Genomic DNA, 23,602 nt, shown 5'->3' on the forward strand with positions numbered 1-23,602 from the left:
GAATAGTTGAATTTTATTTTTATCTCTCAGGGAATTGAGAGAACATGGGGAGCGGGGGGGAAGTGGAGTTTAGATAGAAGATCAGCCATGATCGTATTGAATGGTGGAGCAGGCTCAGGAGGCCAAATGGTCTACTCCTGCTCCCATTTCTTATGTTCTTAGAAAAACGCATGTTATTCCTGGTAATGTGAGTTCTTGATTCTGACACACTGATATCTTTTATCTTAATAGGTACGAAGTTCATGAAAAAAAAATCAATTTTTTCAATTTCAGGCTGTTTGAAGAAGATTGTTAAACTTGGCTATCCTATTGGCAAAAGTGTCCAATTTTGAGGAGGGCAAGACATTGTTCTATGCTTAGATTGACATACTCTTAGACAAAGCTTTTCTTTGGTGATAAATGATACCAGAATGATTGGTGCTCCTTCAAGAAAGATTATACTGAATTCTTCTTCCTGAAATTGTAGACCCTTGAGGTGTCAAGCATTATTGTCACAAACTGTTAGCAGCCACGTCATTAGGAGCTACCTACCTCGTCCAGCAGAGTTTGTCAATTAACTCTTTCATGGTCATGTTATCCCACTCCTTTGCACGTTGAGCACTCCATGGTGCATCTGCAGGAACCTAAAGATATTAAATTAATGATCATTACAATATGCAGACAATATGGGGCTGCGTTAGGATACTGTCTCTTCACTTCTAAGATTGGCTTAAAGATCCAGCCCATAGAGAGAGGAACAAAGGCCTCCTTGCTCTGGTATATTATCCAAGCTATAATATTCTTCTCAGGGATATAAATCCTGCCAAGGGAGAAAGCAACTGGCCCCAAAATTTCTGAAATTGGGGAAGGGTCAGGAATTATGCTTTTGTGGGGCCAGGAATTTCTGGTAGGGCCATGATTCTGTTGGGCATGCTCACTGGCCAAAATTCTCTTCAGTTTCAGACAGGCTGAAGAAGTGCCTTTATTCACAGTGACAGCCACAGGCAAAGGACACAGCTAGACCAAGATTGTGTAACCTCTGCATATTTATTTCCTCTTGAGAATGTACACAACTGTTTAAAGTGCACAACTTGGCAGGACCATTAATCAAGGCAATTGTAATTGATTAAAGGGATACTGTTTAATTGAGATTGTTTGTGGCCACATCTTGAGACCCACAGCAGGCTTTGGAAAATGTTACTCACTTTATACTCAGGAAACCTTCGTTACTCTTGGAAATTATTCATTTTCAACAATCACTGAGCTAGGATCTGAGGGCTGCATAATGGGCTTCCGAGTGGAAATCGCACTTTACAGTATCTGTATGCTGGAGGAGGCCATAAAGCTACAACACTGGCATCTACCTGACAATGTGGAAAATTACCCAGATATGTCCTGTACACAAAAAGCAGGACAAATTAAATCAGGCCAATTACCACCCTATCAATCTACCCTTGATCATCTGCAAAGTGATGGAAGGTGTCGTCGGCAGTGCTATCAAGAACCACTTAAACAGCAATAACCTGCTCACTGATTCTCAGTTTGGGTTCTGCCAGGACCACTCAGCTCCTGACCTCACTACAGCCTTGATCCAAACATGGACAAAACAGCTGAATTCAAGAGGTGAGGTGAGAGTGATTGCCCTTGATATCAAGGCAGCATTTGACCGAATATGGCATCAAGGAGCCCTAGCCAAATTGAAGTCAATGGGAATCAGGGGGAAAACTCTCCACTGGTTGGAGTCATACCTAGCGCAAAAATTAGTTGTGGTTGTTGGAGGCCAATCTTCTCAACTCCTGGGCATTGCTGCAGGAGTTCCTCAGGGTAATGTTCTAGACCCAACCATCTTTAGCTGCTTTATTATAAGGTCGGAAATGATGATGTCACTGATGATTGTACAATGTTGAGTACCATTCGCAAATCCTGAGATACTGAAGCAGTCCATATCCATATGCAGCAAGGCCTGGACAACATTCAGGCTTGGGCTGAGAAGTTGTCAGTAAAATTCGTGCCACACAAGTGCCAGGCAATGACGATCTCCAACAAGAGAGAATCCAACCATCTCCTCTTGACATTCAACAGCATTACCATCGCTGAATCCCCCACGATCAACATCCTGGGGCTTACCATTGACGAGAAACTGAACTGGACCAGCTACATAAATACAGTGGCTACAAGAGCAGGTCAGAAGTTATTAATTCTGTGACAAGTAACTCACTTTCTGACTCCTCAAAGCCTGTCCACCATCTACAAGGCACAAGTCAGGAGTGTGATGGAATACTCTCCACTTGCCTGGATGAGTGCAGTTCCAACAACACTCAGTAAACTCAGCACCATCCAGCACAAAGCAGCCAGCTTGATTGGCACCCCATCCACAACCTTAAACATTCACTCCCTCCACCACTGATGCACAGAGGCAGCAGTGTGTACCATCTACAAGATGCACTGCAGCAACTGACCACACCTCCTTCGACAGCACCTTCCAAACCTGCAACCACTTCCACCTAGAGGGACAAGGGCAGCAGATGCATGGGTACACCACCACCTGCAAGTTCCCCTCCAAGCCACAAACCATCCTGACTTGGAACTATGTCACTGTTCATTCACTGTCACTGGGTCAAAATCCTGGAACTCCCTTCCTAACAGCACTGTAGGTGTACCTACCCCACATAGACTGCAGCGGTTCAAGAAGGCAGCTCTTCACCATCTGCTCAAGGGCAATTAAGGATGGGCAATAAATGCCTGGCCTAGCCAGCAACACCCACATCCCAGGAACGAATAAAAAAAAGCTTAGCAAATTTGCTATGCATTCCTCTATAACAAAAATCAGCAATGCCTTCATTGCCTGGGCATCTCAATCTATAGAATTTGGCATTGTTCCCAAACAGATGACCAGGTGGGCCATCAATTATTCAGATTGTCCTGATTCCCAGAGTTGTTGGAACTGTTGATTGAACCTTGCATTCCCCATATGGAAACCCCAGATTTGGAACAACCAGAAAAATTTCATTCAGCCACCAGGTGGCTCTTAGTGAGTTCGGTACCTGGTTAACGGCTGACACAGCTTAGAGGAGAACACCTTCTCACCCCATTGATTTCATATCCACTGGAGATTTAAGAAGGGAAAATGTAAGCACTGACAGACAGTAAAATAAATGTATGTGACCCTTCCAACACAGGTTGTACTGGATGTGTATCAGTTACTCAGAGATAGCCAGCATTGCACTGCATATGTATCTGTCACTCAGACATAGCCAGCATTGCACTGGATGTGTATCTGTTACTCAGAGATATTCTTCCAATACTTCTGGAAAGAAGCAAGCGTGTCACCTCCTTTCCCATTTTGTCCAAAGTTCTCCAGAGGTTGTTGTAATCCATGTAAGCAATAGGGTTCCACACAGGAGGAAATGGCCCATTAAATGGGTAAGACCTTCCCTGCAAAAGAAGATAGTAAATGCAATGAAAAATGCAATTCAATGTGCTGGAAATGTATCTATTACGCAGAGATATCCAGTACTGCACTGGATATTAACTTGTTTCTCAGAGATACCCAGTACTGCACTGGATATAGAATCATAGAAACAATCATAGAAAGTTTAAGGCACGGAAAGAGGCCACTTGGCCCATTGTGTCTGTGTCGACCGACAAATAATCCACCCAGTCTAATCCCACTTCCAGCATTTGGTCAGTAGCCCTGCAGTTTATGGAACTTCAGATTCATATCCAGACTCCTTTTGAATGAGTTGAGGGTTTCTGCCTCAACTATGATTTCAGGCAGTGAGTTCCAGACCCCCACCATCCTCTAATATTTCTACCAATCACTTTAAATCTATGCCCCTCACTGACCTCTCTGCTAAGGTAAATAGGCCCCTCACCTCCACCTTATCCAGGCCCCTCAAAATTTTATACATTTTAATCAGATCTCCCCTCTGTTCCTTCTCTGTTCCAAGGAGAACGACCCCAGCCTATCCAATCTTTCCTCATAGCTGCATTTTTCCAGTCCTGGCAACATCCTCGTAAGTCTCCTCTGTACCGTCTCTAGTGCAATTACATCCTTTCTGTAATGAGGTGACCAGAACTGCACACAGTACTCAAGTTGTGGCCTGACCAATGAGTTATACAGTTCCAGCATAACCTCCTGGCTCTTACATTCTATACCTCGGCTAATAAAGGAAAGGATTCCATATGCCTTCTTAACCACCTTATCGACCTGTCCTACTACCTTCAGGGATCTGTGGACATTCACTCCAAGATCTCTCACTTCCTATACACTTTTCAATATTTTCCCATTAATCGTGTATTCGTTTGCCTTGTTTGACCTCCCCAAATGCATCACCTCACATTTCTCCAGGTTGAATTCCATTTGCCACTTTTCTGCCCATCTGACCAGACCTTCAATATCTTCCTGCAGCCTACAGCTGACCTCCTCACTATCTACCACATGACCAATCTTTGTGTCATCTGCAAACTTCCTGAGCATGCCCCCTACACCGACGTCCAAATCATTGATATATACCACAAAAAGCAGGGAACCCAGTACTGAGCCCTGTGGAATGCCATTGGAAACAGTCCTCCAGTCGCTAAAACACCCATCAACAATTACCCTTTGTTTCCCGCCACTGAGCCAATTTTGCATCCAACTTGCTGCATTTCCCTGGATCCCATGGGATTTTACTTTTATAATTATCTATTACTCAGAGATACCCAGTCCTCTACTGGATATGTACATGTTACTGAGCGAAACCCAGTACTGCACTGGATATGTACATGTTACTGAGAGATATGCAGTACTGTATGGATATGTACATGTTACTCAGAGATACACAGTACTCTACCAGATATGTATCTATTACTCAGAGATACCCAGTACTCTACCGGATATGTATCTATTACTCAGAGATACCTAGTACTCTACTGGATATGTACATGTTACTCAGAGATACCCAGCACTGCACTGGATACGTATATGTTACTCAGAGATACCCAGTACTCTACTGGATATGTATCTATTACTCAGAGATACCCTGTACCCTACTGGATATGTACATGTTACTCAGAGATACCCAGTACTGCACTGGATATGTATATGTTACTCAGAGAGATCCAGTACTCTACTGGATATGTATATGTTACTCAGAGATACCTAGTACTCTACTGGATATGTACATGTTACTCAGAGATACCCAGTACTGTACTGGATATGAACATGTTACTCAGAGATACCCAGTACTGTACTGGATATGAACATGTTACTCAGAGATACCTAGTACTCTACTGGATATGTACATGTTACTCAGAGATACCCAGTACTGTACTGGATATGAACATGTTACTCAGAGATACCCAGTACTGTACTGGATATGAACATGTTACTCAGAGATACCCAGTACTGTACTGGATATGAACATGTTACTCAGAGATACCTAGTACTCTACTGGATATGTACATGTTACTCAGAGATACCCAGTACTGTACTGGATATGAACATGTTACTCAGAGATACCCAGTACTGTACTGGATATGAACATGTTACTCAGAGATACCCAGTACTGTACTGGATATGTACATGTTACTCAGAGATACCCAGTACTGTACTGGATATGAACATGTTACTCAGAGATACCTAGTACTGTACTGGATATGAACATGTTACTCAGAGATACCTAGTACTGTACTGGATATGTACATGTTACTCAGAGATACCCAGTACTGTACTGGATATGAACATGTTACTCAGAGATACCCAGTACTGTACTGGATATGAACATGTTACTCAGAGATACCTAGTACTGTACTGGATATGTACATGTTACTCAGAGATACCCAGTACTGTACTGGATATGAACATGTTACTCAGAGATACCCAGTACTGTACTGGATATGAACATGTTACTCAGAGATACCTAGTACTGTACTGGATATGCACATGTTACTCAGAGATACCCAGTACTGTACTGGATATGTACATGTTACTCAGAGATACCCAGTACTGTACTGGATATGAACATGTTACTCAGAGATACCCAGTACTGTACTGGATATGAACATGTTACTCAGAGATACCTAGTACTCTACTGGATATGTACATGTTACTCAGAGATACCTAGTACTGTACTGGATATGAACATGTTACTCAGAGATACCCAGTACTGTACTGGATATGAACATGTTACTCAGAGATACCTAGTACTGTACTGGATATGCACATGTTACTCAGAGATACCCAGTACTGTACTGGATATGAACATGTTACTCAGAGATACCCAGTACTGTACTGGATATGCACATGTTACTCAGAGATACCCAGTACTGTACTGGATATGTACATGTTACTCAGAGATACCCAGTACTGTACTGGATATGAACATGTTACTCAGAGATACCCAGTACTGTACTGGATATGTACATGTTACTCAGAGATACGCAGTACTCTACTGGATATGTATATGTTACTCAGAGATACCCAGTACTGTACTGAATATGTATATGTTATGCAGGGACACCCAGTACTGCATTGAATATGTACATGTTATGCAGGGACACCCAGTATTGTGCTGAATATATTCACTGTTCAGAGAATTTCACTACAGCACTGGATGTGTATTTGTTATTCAGAGAAGCAGAATATAGCATCAGATATGTACCGATTACTCAATGATACAGAATACAGCACAGGGTATATGGTGCGTGTTGTTCAGAGATTCTCATTGCAGGACTGAATACTCAGTGGGCTAAATTTTCGGGCCCTCCTGCCATGTCGGGAACGGAGGCGGGCAATGGGGGGAGGGGGGGAAGGCCCGAAAATACCAGCGCCAGGTAGCTTGTTAATTTCAAGGTGCTGACCACACCCTGGCAATAATCACCTGGGTGGTGGGAGGGCGGGATAGGAATCTTGCTCTCCTCCCAAATGAGGCCAATTGAATGAGCTAAAAACCTCGTTAAGAGTTTGTTGAAGGGGAGGGTGGAATATTTAATGAGGTGAATGGGTTTTAGAAGCTGTCAGTTTCTGAACAGCTGAGGGGAGGCAGGTACATAGTGGGGAGCCAGTCAGGGCTGGCCCCATAAGAGGTCAGCAGGGCAAAGGGGGTAAGTAGGTGCCCTTGGCACAGCACAGGTGGCAGGAAGAGTGGGCACTCAGTGCTCAGGCATTGAACAGGGTCGTCACCCCCTGGTATTGTGGGTGCAGAAGAAAGGGGGCAAGCTGCCAATCCGAACAGGATTGCCACCTGTCTAAAAGGAAGACTGCAGCTGGCAATGGGGGCATGACCAATCTTGGACCCTGCGATGAGGGGCAACACCCTCCACAGGAAGGGCACAACCCCATATATCCGGAGGACATGGGAGAGGAAAGAAGGACAGGAGGGCAATGGAGGCCAAACCCACAGGATCTACCGCCGAAGACAGAGATGATCAAGACCCAGTGCCGCAGGAGACTGCAACTCTCCAGGCAGATGGTCATTGACATCTGTGCCCTTGTCGCCGAAGACCTCACACCATCCAGCACTCGTGGCTGTGCCTTGTCAGTAGCTGACAAAGTCACTATGGTCTTGAAAGTCTTCATTTTAGCTCCTTCCAAGGATCAGTTGTTGATCTTGGAGGCATCTCGCACACAACTGCAAACCACAGCATTTCACAGGTTACTGAGCCCTCTTGGCCAGAGCAGGACAGCACATTCATTTGATGATGGACATGGCTTCGCGGGGACAGAGGGCATTGAGTTCCACCTCCATCGCTGGACTCCCCCAGTTGCAGGGCATCATTGATTGCACCCTTGGCCATCAAGGCACCCAGAGACTAGCCAATGAGATCCAGTAACAAGAAGGGCTTCCACTCCCTCAACATCCAACTGGTCTGTAACCACAAGAGCTGCCATCATGTGTGTGCTCACTTTCCTGGCAGGTGCCATCACTCCTTCATCCTCTAGCAGTCGAGGTTGCCTCGGTCCTTCTCTCCATCCCCCAAAATGCATGGCTGGCTCCAAGGGGACAAGGGATATCCCTTGAAGACATAGCTATTCACCCCTCTATGGGAGCCCCAGACAAAGGCAGAGAGGCGATGCAACCAATGCCACCTGCTCAGTAGGACAACCATTGAGCATGCCATCGGGCTTCTGAAGATTCGATTTCGGTGCCGGACCAGTCAGATGGTGCCCTCCAATGCCCTCCTGCAAGGATCTTGGTCATTCTGATGGTCTGCTGTGCTCTCCATAACATGGCCCTCCAGAGAAGTATGGACCTTGAGGACAATAAGGCCTTGGAAGGAGACAGCTTATCGGGAGAGGAGTATGAGATGAGTTGGAGGAGGAAAAGGAGGTAGAGGGAGATGATGCTGAACAGAGAGGTGCCCCTGCTGCATGATGAGGCCTCCTTCTGCCATCCTCTGGGAAGACGACCTCACTCCTCTCCCTCACAGCCTCCTGCATTAGATCCAGGTTGGCATTGATGAAGCGAGGGGCTGCCCTGCCCCAGGTACCAGGCCTTCTGTTCTCCTGTGATATCTCGCTTTCCTCTGGTGCAGTGGAAGACTTTGGCACAAACCACAGATCTCTCCCTCAGGACTACCAGCAGTCTCAGTGTTGACTCCTGTGGGAGTCTAAATGAGTCCCATGTTTCATCTGACCTGCCACCATTCCCACCCCCACTGGCTCTAAGTGGACAAGAAACCTGTCTCCATACCAATTAAGGGCTTCTCTTTGTGAAAATCTGAAGTTTAATCAGTTTGCCCCCAGAGGCGGGTTTCTGACCCAAAAACAGACGCAGTTCCTGTTTCCTGCCTCTGCGGCAAAAATTCAGCCCACACTATTTTTCAATATCATATTCATATCAACTTCAAACTGTCTCTGATCTATGCTAACACATGCTCATAAAATGGAACTTGAGCTTAATTGGTAAGTTGAACACATGATACATTATGAAGCCAGATAGACCAGAAAGTCCCAGGTTTGATTTGCAGTCTGTGTTGAGTTAGCTAATCTCAAGGGCAGCAAGGGTGAACTGTAATTCGCTTGAGAGCCCTTGGATTAAATTAGATAGTGTTCCACTCATATTGTTGCAAGGGTCAATAGGTTAAAAATTGGATTGCTCCTGTTTTTGGGTGCAAGGGTCAGGATTCAGGACTAGCCCACGCCGAGTCCCATTGAAGCCGGCAACATGCAAATTTCTTGCTGCTCCTCATTTGAATGAATGTAGCGTTCAGCTGAGCATGATCCACACTGCTGGCTGGCTGAACATTCAACTTGGGGCCCTGCACAGGCAGGGCTAGGAGGTGTTTTAGCTAGCCTGCACCTCTTAAAGACAACCCACCCCTCTTAAAGGGGACCTCCTCTCATTACGCAGAAACTACTGCTGACTGCCTGTAGTGAGAGTGGCTGTAAGAAGGAAACCAAATGGAGCAAAAGGCAGGAGCGAAGGTTCCCAGGGCCTTGGAGATAGTGCTGGAGGCCTTAATCCAGGAGGTCAAAAGGGGGAGATAGGCCATGTTTCCACAGTGGGGGGGCCAGGAGGCCCTCAAGTAACACCCTCCAAGGGAATGGGAGAGGGTCATATAAAGTCGGGATCTGCAAATGGTGAGTCACCGGGTGCAAGGCCCATAGCTGTGTGAGGTCTTCCTACAAGGCCATCTGCAGTCTCCTCCATTGAAAGTCAGCAACCATGCTGCAGCCACTGGGGTAGCACTGCACAGGAACTCTAGGACAAAGGTACCAACAAGACAGACACTAAGGGAGTGCATAAGGGTGAACAGTTCATTTTCGTATGTAATATTGGATGGTTTGTTCAATAAAATTGTTTCGGAAAAGTTTTTTGTTGATTACTTTTATTGCATGATTTTAGCCAAAGGGACACCGTGGGCAGAATTTTAAAGCCCCCCACCGCCCATCCCTGACATTGGGGGTTGTGGCAGGGGGGGGCTGGAAAATGCCTCTAAGGGCCTCAACGCCGAGAAAGCCCAGCCCGATACTGCTGGTGGTGGCGAGGCATCATGGGGTCTGCCCCCTCCCCACCATCCCCCACCCACCCCATTCCCGCTGCTCAGTGACGGGAGCAAAATTTACATATTTAAATAAATTTAAATAAAGGTATTAATTACCTTCTCGCCTCCATCTTCAGCCCTGCTGTGATATTGGTGCCGGTGGCTGGCACTCCCACGCTTTCGGGTCCCCATCCAGGGATCTGAGGCGGATCACTGGTGCGGAAGGGGGAACAGGTAAGTTTTTCAGTGCAGGAGGGCGGGGAAGGGGGTCAAGCTAATCTCATTGGTTTAGGGGATGGTGGGAAGGGTTGAAGTTTATAGTTTATGAACTTTGTGGGGGGAAGATTAGGGTGGGCAGGGGAAGTGTTTTAGTAGGGAAAGGGCAAGTAATGCATTGAATGGTTATTGGGGAGGGGTGGGAGAGGGGCAAAATAAATGTTTTTAAAATTTTTTGCGACATCTCTCTTTAAACATTTAAATTAAATGGAAGGGCTCGAAGACCTTTAAAAATGGCATCAGCGCCTGCACAAAGGATGCTGACCACATCGGGAGGGTGGACCCCCCTGGCCATTTAAATGAGCTGTCGCATTTAATATCGTAGCAGCTCTGTGACGTGCGGTCCACCCATGGCGGAAATGTAAAATGCAGTCCTGTGATGCAACATAGCATATGGACTGAAAGGTGGTGAATTGTGGAGCAATGGTGGTGATGGGATGATGGTTTAAGGGAAACAGAGTCTCAGTAGGTGCTCAGGAACAGCCCGTCTGGAGCTAAAGGATCCCAGAGGCTCCCTCTCTGCCTCCTCCTCTTTCCTAGGTAGCTTCCGCAAGTCTGGCGGCAATAGCTGCACTCGCATAGGTTGTGGAGGATGCACCAGAGCACCGTGATTTGGGAGACAGGCTCTGGCGAGCATTATAGGGCTTCCTCTGCCAAGTAGTCCGGGCAATGGAACCATTGCTTGAGATGCCGATGCTCTGCTCCATGACGTTCCTGGTGGCTGCATGGCTCTCATTGTAGGCATGTTGTCCTTACATGCTCGGGAGGCAAAGGAGAGTTACGAGCCATGTGTATAGGGCGTAACCCTCGTCTCCAAGCAACTATCCTCTAGTTCATCATGCTGGCCCAAAGATGGCAGGAATGCCTGCCTGCCTTCCTCAGGATGAAGGTGCTGTGGCTGCTGCCAGGAAAGTGACCATTCACCAACCTGAAGTTCTGGGCACAGTCGCATCAATGAAGTGGAACCCTTTGTGATTCCTGCACCTTTCCTGTTTATATGTGGGGCCCACAGAACTATAGAGTATTAGAGTTATACAGCACAGAAACAGGCCCTTTGGCCCATCGTGTCTGTGCTGGCCATCAAGCACCTAACTATTCTAATCCCATTTTCCAGCACTTGGCCCATAGCCTTGTATGCTAAGGCGTTTCAAGTGCTCATCTAAATACTTCTTAAATGTTGTCAGGGTTCCTGCCTCTGCCACCTCTTCAGACAGTATGTTCCAGATTCCAACCACTCTCTGAGTGAAATTTTTTTCCTCAAATCCCCTCTAAACCTCCTGCTCCTTACCTTAAATCTATGCCCCTGGTTATTGACCCCTCCACTGAGGGAAAAAGTGCTTCCTATCTAACCTATCAATGCCCCTTATAATTTTGTATACCTCAATCATGTCCCCCCTCAGCCTTCTCTGCTCTAAGGAAAACAACCCTCGCCTTTTCAGTCTCTCTTCACAGCTGAAATGTTCCAGCCCAGGCAACAACCTGGTGAATCTCCTCTGCACCCTCTCCAGGGCAATCACATCCTTCCTATAGTGTGGTGCCCAGAACTGTACACAGTACTCCAGCTGTGGCCTAACTAGCATTTTATACAGTTCCATCATAACCTCCCTGCTCTTATATTCTATGCCTCGGCTAATGAAGGCAAGTATTCCATATGCTTTCCTAACCACCTTATCTACCTGTACTGCTGCCTTCAGTGATCTATGGACAAGTACAGCAAGGTCCCTCTGACCCTCTGTACTTCCTAGGTTCCTACCATCCATTGTATATTCCCTTGCCTTGTTAGTCCTCCCAAAATGCATCACCTCACACTTCTCAGGATTAAATTCCATTTGCCACTGCTCCGCCCATCTTACCAGCCCATCTATATCGTCCTGTAATCTAAGGCTTTTCTCCTCACTGTTTATGACACCACCAATTTTCATGTCATCTGCGAACTTACTGATCATACCTCCTATATTCACATCTAAATCATTAATGTACACTACAAACAGCAAGGGTCCCAGCACCGATCCCTGTGTTGCACCACTAGTCACAGGCTCCCACTTGCAAAAACAACCCTCGACAATCACCAATTTGCCAAATTCCCATGGACTGTTACCTTCTTAACCAATCTCCCATGCGGGACCTTATCAAAAGCCTTACTGAAGTCCATGTATACTACATCAACTACTTTACCCTCATCTACACATCTAGTCACCGCCTCAAAAAATTCAATCAAGTTAGTTAGACACGACCTTCCATGCTGACTATCCCTGATTAATTCCTGCCTCTCCAAGTGGAGATTAATCCTGTCCCTCAGAATTTTTTCCAATAGTTTCCCTACCACTGATGTTAGACTTACCAGCCTGTAATTACCTGGTTTATCCCTGCTACCCTTCTTGAATAAAGGTACCACATTTGCTGTCCTCCAGCCCTCTGGTACCTCTCCTGTGGCCAGAGAGGATTTGAAAATTTGTGTCAGAGCCCTTGCTATCTCCTCTCTTGCCTCACATAACAGCCTGGGATACATCTCATCTGGGCCTGGGGATTTATCCACTTTTAAGCCCACTATAACAGCTAATACTTCCTCCCTTTTAATACTAATATGTTCAAGTATATCACAATCCACCCGCTCCCCCCCCCCCGCCACCGCCACCCCCGATCTCTACACCTACTTTATCCTTCTCCATAGTGAACGCAGATGAAAAGTAATCATTTAAAACCTCACCCCTATGTCCTTCAGCTTCACACACAGATTGCCACTTTGGTCCCTCATTGGCCCTACTCTTTCCCAGTCGATAGCTCCCTGCACAATTGGGATTCCTGCTACCCTGGCAAAGCCATGTGCCCACTCCTCCTGCTTCTCTCTGGTTAGAGAGAAGACGATGAAGTCTTCTCTTCTCCCGACATATAGAGCCTCTGTCACCTCCCTGATCCAGTGATGGACAGCAAAATGAGAAATGTTGGCAATGTCACCTGCTCCCACCTGGAAGGATCAGGTCACGAAGAAGTTGAGGGCTACTGTGATCTTGGCAGCCAATGTCAGCCCCATCCACATCCTTCCATGAGGCTGCAGGACCTGTTGAAGGAGGTGGCACAGTTCAGTCACCAACTCGGTGAATCACAGGTGCCTCAAGCATTGCTCTAGGTTGAGGTGGAGGCAGGAGACGTGCCTCTTGAAAACCCTTGGTGGGTATGGCCTTCTGTGAAGAGCCCTCCTCCTCCTCCTTTCTCTGTGCACAGCTTCTCCTCTCTGCAGTCTCAGTTCCATGTCTCTGCTGTGTTGCAATGCAGGAGAAACTGCAACTACAGCCCCCATAAACAGTGTCTTCAAAAACCAGCAAGTCACCAAATCTCCTCCAAAAACACACCACAGTGCTTCCAAACTTGCAAAAGCAATAGTAAGTCAAAAGCACCTCACGTGCAAGTTGGATGGCTGACAGGTTTAGCTCTGAGTGATTAGGAGAGGGCATTAACTGGACCTGCATGGTTCAGGTTTGCAGAACATGGGTCAAATCATCCTCAGAGGCTGCTTGACGTTATAATCTGTCCACTGTCAAAGCTTCTGGCGGACTCACGGCATGCCCGTGTTAGCACCCCTCCAAGCATGAGGCGGCACGAGAGTAATGCCGAAAGCAGTCGGGAAACACTGCACCCACCATTTTGAGAGCCTCTGGCTTCTGTAGCATTGGCTGCAGCAGCACACTAAAGCTGAATTTGGCAGCCAATACCTTCATGTGGGGATGGGGACAGAAATTTAAAAAATGGAGTTCCATCTGAGCTAAACAACTCTGTTAACATGTCAGTAACTAGATATAATTTGAAAACAAATGTTCTCCTGAGTTTCCAAAATGATGACCTGGTGTGCCAATCACGAGGAGCGTAATTTTAAAGATGAGCGGGATCAGTGCAGGTGAGGACCAAGGCAGATGGTAAGCCCTCTGGCCCTCTGCAACTTCTGTGTTCCATCTAAATAATCAGAGGAAGACTCCTGTCTAAATTCGGCAGGAAGAGCTGGGGACCTAATCAAACGGTCCCTGGCAATAAGGTATATGTTTGGGATGTTGTTTAGAGGGGAGGGAGGCCTGGGACAGGGAGGTTTGAGGTTTCCTTGTACAACCCAAAAGAACACTCCTGTTCATCCTGGCCGATAAAAAAGACAGACTTTTTTTTTACACAGCTTCCATTTCTGGGCTTCTTCTGGCCCAAGATCCATTTCCCAACAGGTTTGACCTGGTTTTTTGCTGGGTGAGGTAAGGAGTTAAAATTCCCCCCTACATCTCAAATGTGGAAAGATTGAAAACATAAACCTTTCTTTAAATTATTGTACAAAATCTAAAAAGGTAAGGAAATGCAATGATGACATTTATTGCTTTAGTGTGAAATGAATCCTTGCTAGCACTGGAACACTGGTCAAATAAGGATTTCTTGTGTTCTGTCAAACAGGAATAACAACCAATTCCAAAGGCAACAGGATACAGTCGCTAATCAATCAGAAATTTCAACAATGTTATCATCAGAAATGTCACCGTACATGGCGTGTCATTAGCTGCAGCATCTTATCAGTGGATACAGTGAGCAGGAAGTCTCCGGCTCCTTGCCCAGCACTGTCTTGATCCATGTGCTTGCCGGGAAACATGATACTCTATAAGTACACACCAGGGAAACAGCAGCTCAGAAAGGAGAACAGCTCTTGTGTTTACTAGTGCAATGTAACTCCGCATTCCAATTTATTTACTGCCCATGGTTTACATCCTAACTATTTATGATAGACAGGCCTTCATGCCACTTACACTAATTTACTTCTCTATTCTATGTTTCTTATGCATGTTCATACACAGGAAATATATAAACAAGATTTAGCTGATGCTACATTATTCATGGTCTTTGGCCAGTCACACAGTGACAGGGCTACACTATTATAGATGTAGTGATCGTGTTGAGCAGTTTATCCAGCCAAACAACAGGGTCACACTATATCTGGTACAGTCAGTCAATCACACAGTGACAGAGTCTCACTACAGTGGAGTTTAGTCAGTCAGTCATGCAGTGACACACTTTTTGTAGGCTTCAGACTGTCAATGACAGACTAGTATGGACTTCAGTTAGTTTAAAGCAGCGGCCTAGCAAACTAGAAAGCAGGCAAGAGCTCACCAACAGCATCAAAAAAGCTGACAATGCAAGAACAATCTGACATGTGAAAATAAGTAGTTACACAGGCTTTGAAACTTAAGTGGTAGGTATTCACTTGTGTCAGGGAGGAAAAATATAAGCACATGAAGGGTTGAAGGGAATAAAATTGGTATTGCATTTCTAGGGACTTTGGGGGGCATAATAACCCAGAAAATTTTGACCTTTCACATTAAGAAATGCTTTCTGGTTTATTTTAAGCACTCATATTTCACACTTGATACATTTTACACAAGCAAGGTGTCATTTGGACTTTAACAGATCACACAGGCCATGGTTAGCGCAATGGAACAGGTATCTGTAACCTCCCCAGTTTGCTGCCAGTGCTGATCGCAAGGTTTAAAGTCCCTGCATATTGTAGGTCTCTAGTCAGTAATATAGAGGTCACAATCCTGACCAGTAGCATTGAACACAGCATGTGGAGGAGACAGGAACCCATTCTGGTGTGTTGGTTGCTGAATTAATTGAGGTATGGGGCTGGGGTGTAGGAGGTTGGGGAAGAGCTGCACTAATTTTAGTGAGCAAATAATGACGCATGACTAATCCCTCAAAATGTTGCAGAAAACATTGACAGTTGGCATGCGTGCAACAGGATCATACCATCATGGTGTGCAGTAAATCATTCACATAACAAACCACACTCTCATAAGGTTCATTCATTCCCACAGCAAACAGCTCGAGTAATATAGGGTTTAATCAATCATACCATGACAGGGTTGTGTTATCATGAGGAGTTGGTCAGTCATGCAACAATGGAACTGTCTTGTATAAAACAGCAACTCCATGCTTTTAAAATAATGTAATAGAGCTGGTGTTCATTACAGGGCAGATACAAACATCAATTACACATCTTTCTAACTTGAGGAGAATATATAATGACATGCATCACACATAAGAAAATAGCACTGGAAAGGATATCTGCAGAAGCCAATAACTACCCATTAACCCTGAGAGAATTATCCTAGTGCTTCAATGCTGAAGGTATCCATAGCATTGACAAATTACATGTGTGAGATCAGCTGGTGTTATATGACCATCTCTTGTGTCCTGATATAAACTGAGATCTAGGTGTGTTGAGGGTAGGTTTTACTCAAGGACATAATCCTATAAAAGACATTAAGTACAATGATGGAATTATGCCTGACTCTTCCAGCGCATAAATCTTAAAGATTATAGTTGCAGATCAATACATCCAAACAGATGTATTAAAGATGACAGTCTAGCTTCAGGACATTTACTTTTATGGTGTATCCATGACAACTAAAGCAAAGTACAAGCCAGAAAGGGCAATCTCTCTCTGGAAAACAGTTATAGAAATACACTGCCATTTACGTCAAAAGAGGGAGAAAAGCCTAGACATTTTATCTATAGTTAAAATGAAGAAAACTAAAAACTGACACAAAGTAGAATACAAGAACGTTTCCATATGGGTTTAATCGGCTGATAACTGCTGACACTTTAATAGTGGCTCATTGGCACTGTTTAACATAAAGATTAAAATTTTGGTTTTTCTGCAAAGTTTTAGTATATAAAATAAGATTACCACCTTTTGCCAAGTCCAGCACTGAACAAGGGTGGAATGTGGCAGGCTGAGACTGGAATTGTGGTTTCAATGCCAATGCTTCTTTTACCTTTGAAAATTCATCAATAACCTTTAGAATTAATGCCACAACATCATAAAACACAGAAGTAAGTGGTAAAATGTACTATTTTGTAAGATTGACGTTTGCTGTCGTATTACATTTTAGAAATTTGAGGACAGCACACTTAAAAACAAGAGTGACAAAATACTTTAACAGTGTCAAGGAGGGGTAGGGAATATAGCAGAAAATTAATTCTCCCAAATTCTTTTTTTAACTGCTTCTTAATTCATTCCACCTTTTAATGTCTTCTGTCTTTCTAGTCTGGATTTATGTGCTATTGAACAAGGACATCCTGGGCTGTCAATATTTAGTGGTCATTTATGTCATTTCTCTGGGATTTCTGTCGATCTCCCCTGAAGTTATGGTGGGACAACAGAAGATCCTTCCATGGAAATTTTACCCCAAAGTATTTAACCTAGTGAAAGGTGTGAAAGACAGCAGGGATTTGTGTTCCAGCAGTGTCACACTAGTTACTGGATTACTGAAGAGAATTCAGTCCAGTAGGGGGCACTCTCACGTGTAGTTTAGAATTTTGTTGAAAGGCTTAAGACTATTGCCATGCCAACACAAGAAAGAAATGTCATCCTAGTTCAATTTGCTATTCCTCTGCAGCAGGCTAGAGGTGCGTTTTTAGGATATTGCAAGGACATCCTGGCAATGTCCACAATCCACTGTACCTAACGTCCACAATCTGGTATACTTAATGTCCACAATCTGGTGTACCTAATGTTCACAATTTGCCGTAGGTCATGTCCACAATCTGGTGTACCCAATGTCCACAATCTGATATACTTAATGTCCACAATCTAATGTACCTAATGTTCACAATTTGCCATAGGTCATGTCCACAAACTGGTATACCCAATGTCCACAATCTGGTATACCCAATGTCCACAATCTGGTATACCTAATGTTTATATGTAGTAGCATTAGTGACGAACAAAAGCGCAAAAAAACTTCATTCTCCAAAACTACATCCCTCCCTTTGAACATCATCATGTTTATAAAATTTAGTATGACGTAGAATATTTTACCTTCACAAAGTGAATCAGCTGTTCTTTCTCATTTACTTGGTACGTATTTACCCCCAGCTCCTTAGCTAATCGCAAAATCCGATTTTGAGTGGGTCCAACATATGCTCCTCCTAAGTCAACATACTGGAACTCTGGACCCTATGATAAATAATTATATCAATAACATGATTATCTGTAGCATTTTTCTTCTTAATTTCTTGCCTGCTATCCTTATGACAATGACTCCTGCAGGTTTTCAATTGTCTGGCATCCTTCTGTTATTCTTCATTTGCGAGTCTTGACAATGGTTGTTGACAAGCTATTTTACAGTGTGGGCATCACAGGCAAGACGGATTCTATCATTGTATGATCATTGCACGTGCGCTCTTTCCAGCCGGAATCAATTGATAGCAATTGGAATCAGTAATTTTTGCTGGTTTACAACTCTGTCAGGCAAGCCCCCACCTGCCAAAAATGAGGAAAATTAATTTTGCCACATGGACATTGATTTTAAACTATTGTTGGTGAAGAAAGAACTTGCTTTAAAAAACAATTGAAGCCCCTGACTGGAAAGGCATTTGCATAGTAACAGACAGTGTTGGAACAAGGGACCCAGTCCTTGCTTCCCCAATACACAGAAGAAGTGGTCAGGCTAGTTTGGTCACATAACTGGCTGACTGTTGGAGTTTTTTGAATTTGAACTTCCAACAGGGAATTTAAAATCAGAAGGCTGTTTTCTCCTGGACTGAGAACACCTCTTCCTGTCTGTTCTCATCTCACTCTCCCCAGCTTCGGAAACCATCGAAGACACTTGAACCCCAAGAGAAAAAAGACTCCTACAGTGAACAAGGTTTAAGAGGAATAATGGGCCCCAACGAAAAGCAAGACTATTTACAAAAGGACTACAGTGAGCTCGAAGCACTGTAAACAAGAAACTCTTCTGATATTGCCTCAAACCTCTCCATTTTATTTTTCTTCTGGTCTTTTCTGTTCCTATTTGCATGTGTGTATAATGTGTGCATGCTAGTGTGTGTGTGTTGTATATCCATAGGCATTAGCCGTATTAGAGTTTAAGTTTAAGGTTTCATAAATTTCACTTTTCTTCTTTAAACCTAAGAAAACCTGGTGTGCTCATCTCTTTGCCTAATAATTGGAAAGCTGTGAACAAGGATTCACCAAAGCGGGAGCTCAAAACACAGTGTGTTTAAAATTAAACCCTGTTACAATAAGACCAGGTGAAGACAGTAAGAGACCCCTGGACACCTTTCTCACCTGGTCGTAACAACACTAAGGCCAATCTTGCCAACTGCACTTCAGCTGATACAACAATAATAACTTGCATTCCTGTTGCTCTCCTTATATACAGGAAACTATCTCAAAGTGTTTTACATTGAGGAGGTAAGAAATATACTAGGCCTTAGCAGGAGGGAGAAAGGGAGAATAAAGAGAATTTGGTTGAAAAGACATGCTTGAAAAGGTTTGTTAAAGCAGGGAGAGAAATGACAAGAAAGAAATCAAGGGAAGAAGGTTCAGAGCACAGGAGTATTGTGGTGGTCCCAGCACGAGTACTCCTCATGGACCACCTGTGCTGACCAAACATCCTTCACAAATGCCAGACAATAACCTGCTCCTCCACAGAACATGTCCTAGACCCTTTCAATTCCTGTTGATCAGCCAGCTTCTACATTGGTATTTCTGGAACTCTGCAATTCCTGAAATGTAAAAGTTGGAGTCATTTTCATTACTTACTTGAACAGTGTATGTTCTTCCTCCAACACGATCTCTGGCCTCCAAAACTACCACTTTCAGACCGCTTTCTGTTAAGAGTTTGGCAGCCGACAGACCTAAAGAATGAAAACAGCAGGATTAGATAGGAACCATGGGGTCTGTATGCCAAGGAAAAGCCTAGACCAAGACCAGAAAATGAGGTTGCATCAAGCAAACAATTTTGCATTGCAAGTCATCCCATGTTAATTCATCAGATTCTGTCAGCTCTTCAGCATGATATTGATTAGGGATAATATTACAATGCTGGAGAGAGAGGATGTCCTAGAGGAGTCAAGGATAGAATCTAATTGATTAGAGCTATTAAACAATAGAAGTACCATTACACTACCGGGTGTATTCTATAGGTCACCAAACAGTGAGCAAGATACAGAGGAACAAATTTGCAAGGAAATTATACAGCGATGCAGAAACTGTAGAGCAGTTATAATGATGGACGCTAATTATCATAATATAGACTGGAGTAGTAATAGTGAAAAGAGGAGAGAGGGAAAAGAGTTTCTGAAGGATGTTCAGGAGAATTTTCTAGATCAGTATGTTTCCGGTCCAATGAGAAAGGAGGCATTGCTGGATCTGGTTCTGGATATGAGGTGGGACAAGTGGATCAAGTACCAGGAGGGGAATATTTAGGGGACCGTGATCATAGCTTGATGAAAACCCCACATGCCAAATGGAAATATTAATTTCATTGTGTGGAACTTTGCCTGAGATTTTTCCTGGAAATTGTTACAAATAACTTTTAAAACAGAACAGCTAGCAGCCAAGATGGCCATGCACAATTTGCATACGAAAAACTCAAAGGATCAGGCTGGAGACAGATGCAATTACTCAGCCTAGCCAGAACAATGGGGTGCTCTCTGATTCATTTATCTGATATAGCCTTGTTAATAAAAGCAAAATACTGTAGATGCTGGAAATCTGAAATAAAAACAAGAAATGCTGGAAATACTCAGCAGGTCTGGCAGCATCTGTGGAGAGAGAAGCAGAGTTAACATAACTCCCAGTTCTGATGAAAGGTCACAGACCTGAAACGTTAACTCTGCTTCTCTCTCCACAGATGCTGCCAGACCTGCTGAGTATTTCCAGCATTTCTTGTTTTTATTATAGCCTTGTTAATGTTGATCGTCAAAAGTCATCGACACCCATTGACTTTGAAAGAGCCAACCCCCACCAAGTATGTCTGAACAGCTTGAGGGAAGAGCCTTGAATTTCAAAGACCCTTCCAGAAGATTCTGATTCAAACACATATCACATGACTGCTTGGGCCACTCTGGAGATTTGTGAGCGGTGACTCAGAAGGCAGACTGTAACTGAGATCCAGCAAGAGAACATCTCTCTCTCTCCCTCTCCTCAGTAAAGTCCCAGAGAAGCCTCGGCTGCAACTACTAAGCCTCAAGTCTACAGATCCTTACAGTCAGCAACTAGGGGACACAGATAAAGCCCCTCTTGTGCCTTCCGGAACCTGAGAAGAGGCCCAAATCGTGTACATGGCCCAGCGTGAACTTCAGGACTACAATTCCAACTAAAGACACTGAGATTCAGTATTTAAATTCCATTTATTAAGGACTCTACTCCAACCTCCCAACTCTTTTTTTCCCTCTGTAATCTATTTGTGTGTGCGTGTGGCTCTTGTGTGAATGTGGGCATGGATGCGTAACATATTTTAGTAATTTTAATTGGTTTAGAGTGATAAGGTTAATAAACTTACATCCTTCTTGTTCAAACTCAAGAAAACCTGTCGGATCGGTTCATTGGCAATTATATTAGAAGAACAGGAGTAAGTGCTCACTGAGGTGGTAAGTTAAATCACTGTGTTATAAAGGATAAACCCTGTTGTGGTCAAATCAGAGAAGGGGCGAAAAGGGAGCCTGAGACCCCCCCTCCTCACCTGGTCGTAACAATAGTATCATAAGGTTTAGGCAAGCTGTGGAAAAGAAAAGGAACAATACAGAGTAAAAATAATTAGTTGGGGGAGAGACAATTTCAATTTGAATGAGAACGGATCTGGTCCAGTTAAATTGGAATCAAAGATTGGCCAGCAAAACTATAATTGAACAAGAGCTGTCTTTAGAGAGGATGTAGCTCAGGTACAGTCGAGGTACATTCTCACAATCGGAATAGGTAGGACAAACAAAGCCAGAGCTCCCTGGATGATGAAAAATGGAGTGTAAAATGAAGCAGAAAAAGGGTGTGCATGACTGATGTCAGGTTGATAATAGAAATGAGAACCAGGCTAAATATAGAAAATTCAGAGGGGAAGTGAAAAAAGAAATGAGATGCAAAGAGAGAATATGAGAAGAAATAGGCTGCTAACATAAAGGGGAATCCAAAAGTATTCTATAGGCATATAATTAGTAAAAAGGTGGTAAAGGAGGAGTAGGGTCAATTAGGGTTGTCATGCAGGCCTCCATCTGCCAAGAATGAAGCACATTAATTTTGCCACATGGACATTAAATTTCAAATTGTTGCTGGTGAGAAGAGAAGACCTGTGACTAGGTGTTGCCAGGCCCATGGCTGGAAAGACATTTTTGCATATAAACAGACAGTGTTGGAACAAAGGAGCTATCCCCTGCTCCAATACAATCCACAAACAGACCAGGTCAAACCAGTTAGTCACATGACTAACCTGCTTGGCAGTCTGGGTATTTTTCTGAATTATAGTTGTTTGAATTGAGAGTCGGAAGAAAGCTGTTTGCTCCTGGATTGAAAAGACCTCTCCTGCCTGCTCCCATCTCTTTCTCACAGAACTCCAAAAACCCACTGAAGACACATGACCCCCAAGAGAGAAAAGTCTCCTACAGTGAACAAGGTTCAAGAAGAATACTGGGCCCCAACGAAAAGCAAGATCTACCTACAATCAAGGACTCGACTGTGAGCTCGAAGAACCATAACAACAACTCTTCAGATATTGCCTCAAACCTTTCCACTTTATTTTTCTTCTGCTCTTTTCTGTCTCTACTTGCATGGGTGTATCACGTATGCATGCTAGCATGGGCGCATCATGTATCCGTAGGCATCAACCAAATTAGAGTTCAAGTTTAAGTTTAATAAAATGTTTTCTTTAAACCTGAGAAAACCTGTTGTGCTGGTTTCTTTGCCTTATAATTGGAAAGCGGTGAACAAGGATTCACCAAGGGGGGAACTAAAAACACAGTGTGTTTAAAATTAAACCCTGTTACAGTAAGACCAGGTGAAGGCTGAAAGGGAACCCTAGACCTCTTTCTCACCTGATCCTAACAGGGACCAAAAAGGGGATTGAAGCATGGAGGCTGACGGCATGGCTGAGGTACTAAATGAGTAACTTGCATCACCAAAGTTGTAGTGAACGATGAGGTAGTTGAGATACTGGATGTGCTAAAAATTGATAAAGAGGAGATTTTAGAAAGGCTGGCTGTACGAAAGTTGACATGTCACCAGGATTGGATGAGATGCATCCGAGGATTATGAGGGAAGTAAGGGTAGAGATTGTGGTTGCAGTGGCCATAATCTTCCAATCCACAGGCCTGTCAGTTTAATCCCAGTGGTGGGAAAGCTTTTAGAAATAATGAACTGTAACAAAATTTACAGTCACTTGGACAAGCGTGGATTAATTAAGAAAAGCCAGCATGGATTTGTTAAGGGCATATTGTGTTTAACTAATTTGATTGAGTTTTTTGATGAGGTAACCGTGAGGGTAATACGGTTGATGTGGTGTACATGGACATCCAAAAGATATTTGATAAAGTGCCACATAACAGACTTGCCAGTAAAGTTGAAACCCGTGGAATA

General features: G+C 44.0%; 1 protein-coding gene across 1 annotated transcript in view; it reads right to left on the bottom strand.

The window, feature by feature from the left end:
* LOC137377915 (amine oxidase [flavin-containing]-like) overlaps positions 1 to 23,602 on the bottom strand; it is a 67,315-nt gene that overhangs the window by 29,546 nt on the left and 14,167 nt on the right. Inside the window, exons 2-5 of the mRNA XM_068047988.1 lie at positions 19,799 to 19,893; positions 18,071 to 18,208; positions 3,310 to 3,414; positions 532 to 623 (exon numbers count right to left, since the gene is read on the bottom strand). Of these exons, the coding sequence (XP_067904089.1) occupies positions 532 to 623; positions 3,310 to 3,414; positions 18,071 to 18,208; positions 19,799 to 19,893 (430 nt within the window). The remainder of the gene's footprint in view (positions 1 to 531; positions 624 to 3,309; positions 3,415 to 18,070; positions 18,209 to 19,798; positions 19,894 to 23,602) is intronic.

This window comes from Heterodontus francisci, chromosome 15 (assembly GCF_036365525.1).
Source record: "Heterodontus francisci isolate sHetFra1 chromosome 15, sHetFra1.hap1, whole genome shotgun sequence".
Taxonomy (NCBI): Eukaryota; Metazoa; Chordata; class Chondrichthyes; order Heterodontiformes; family Heterodontidae; genus Heterodontus; species Heterodontus francisci.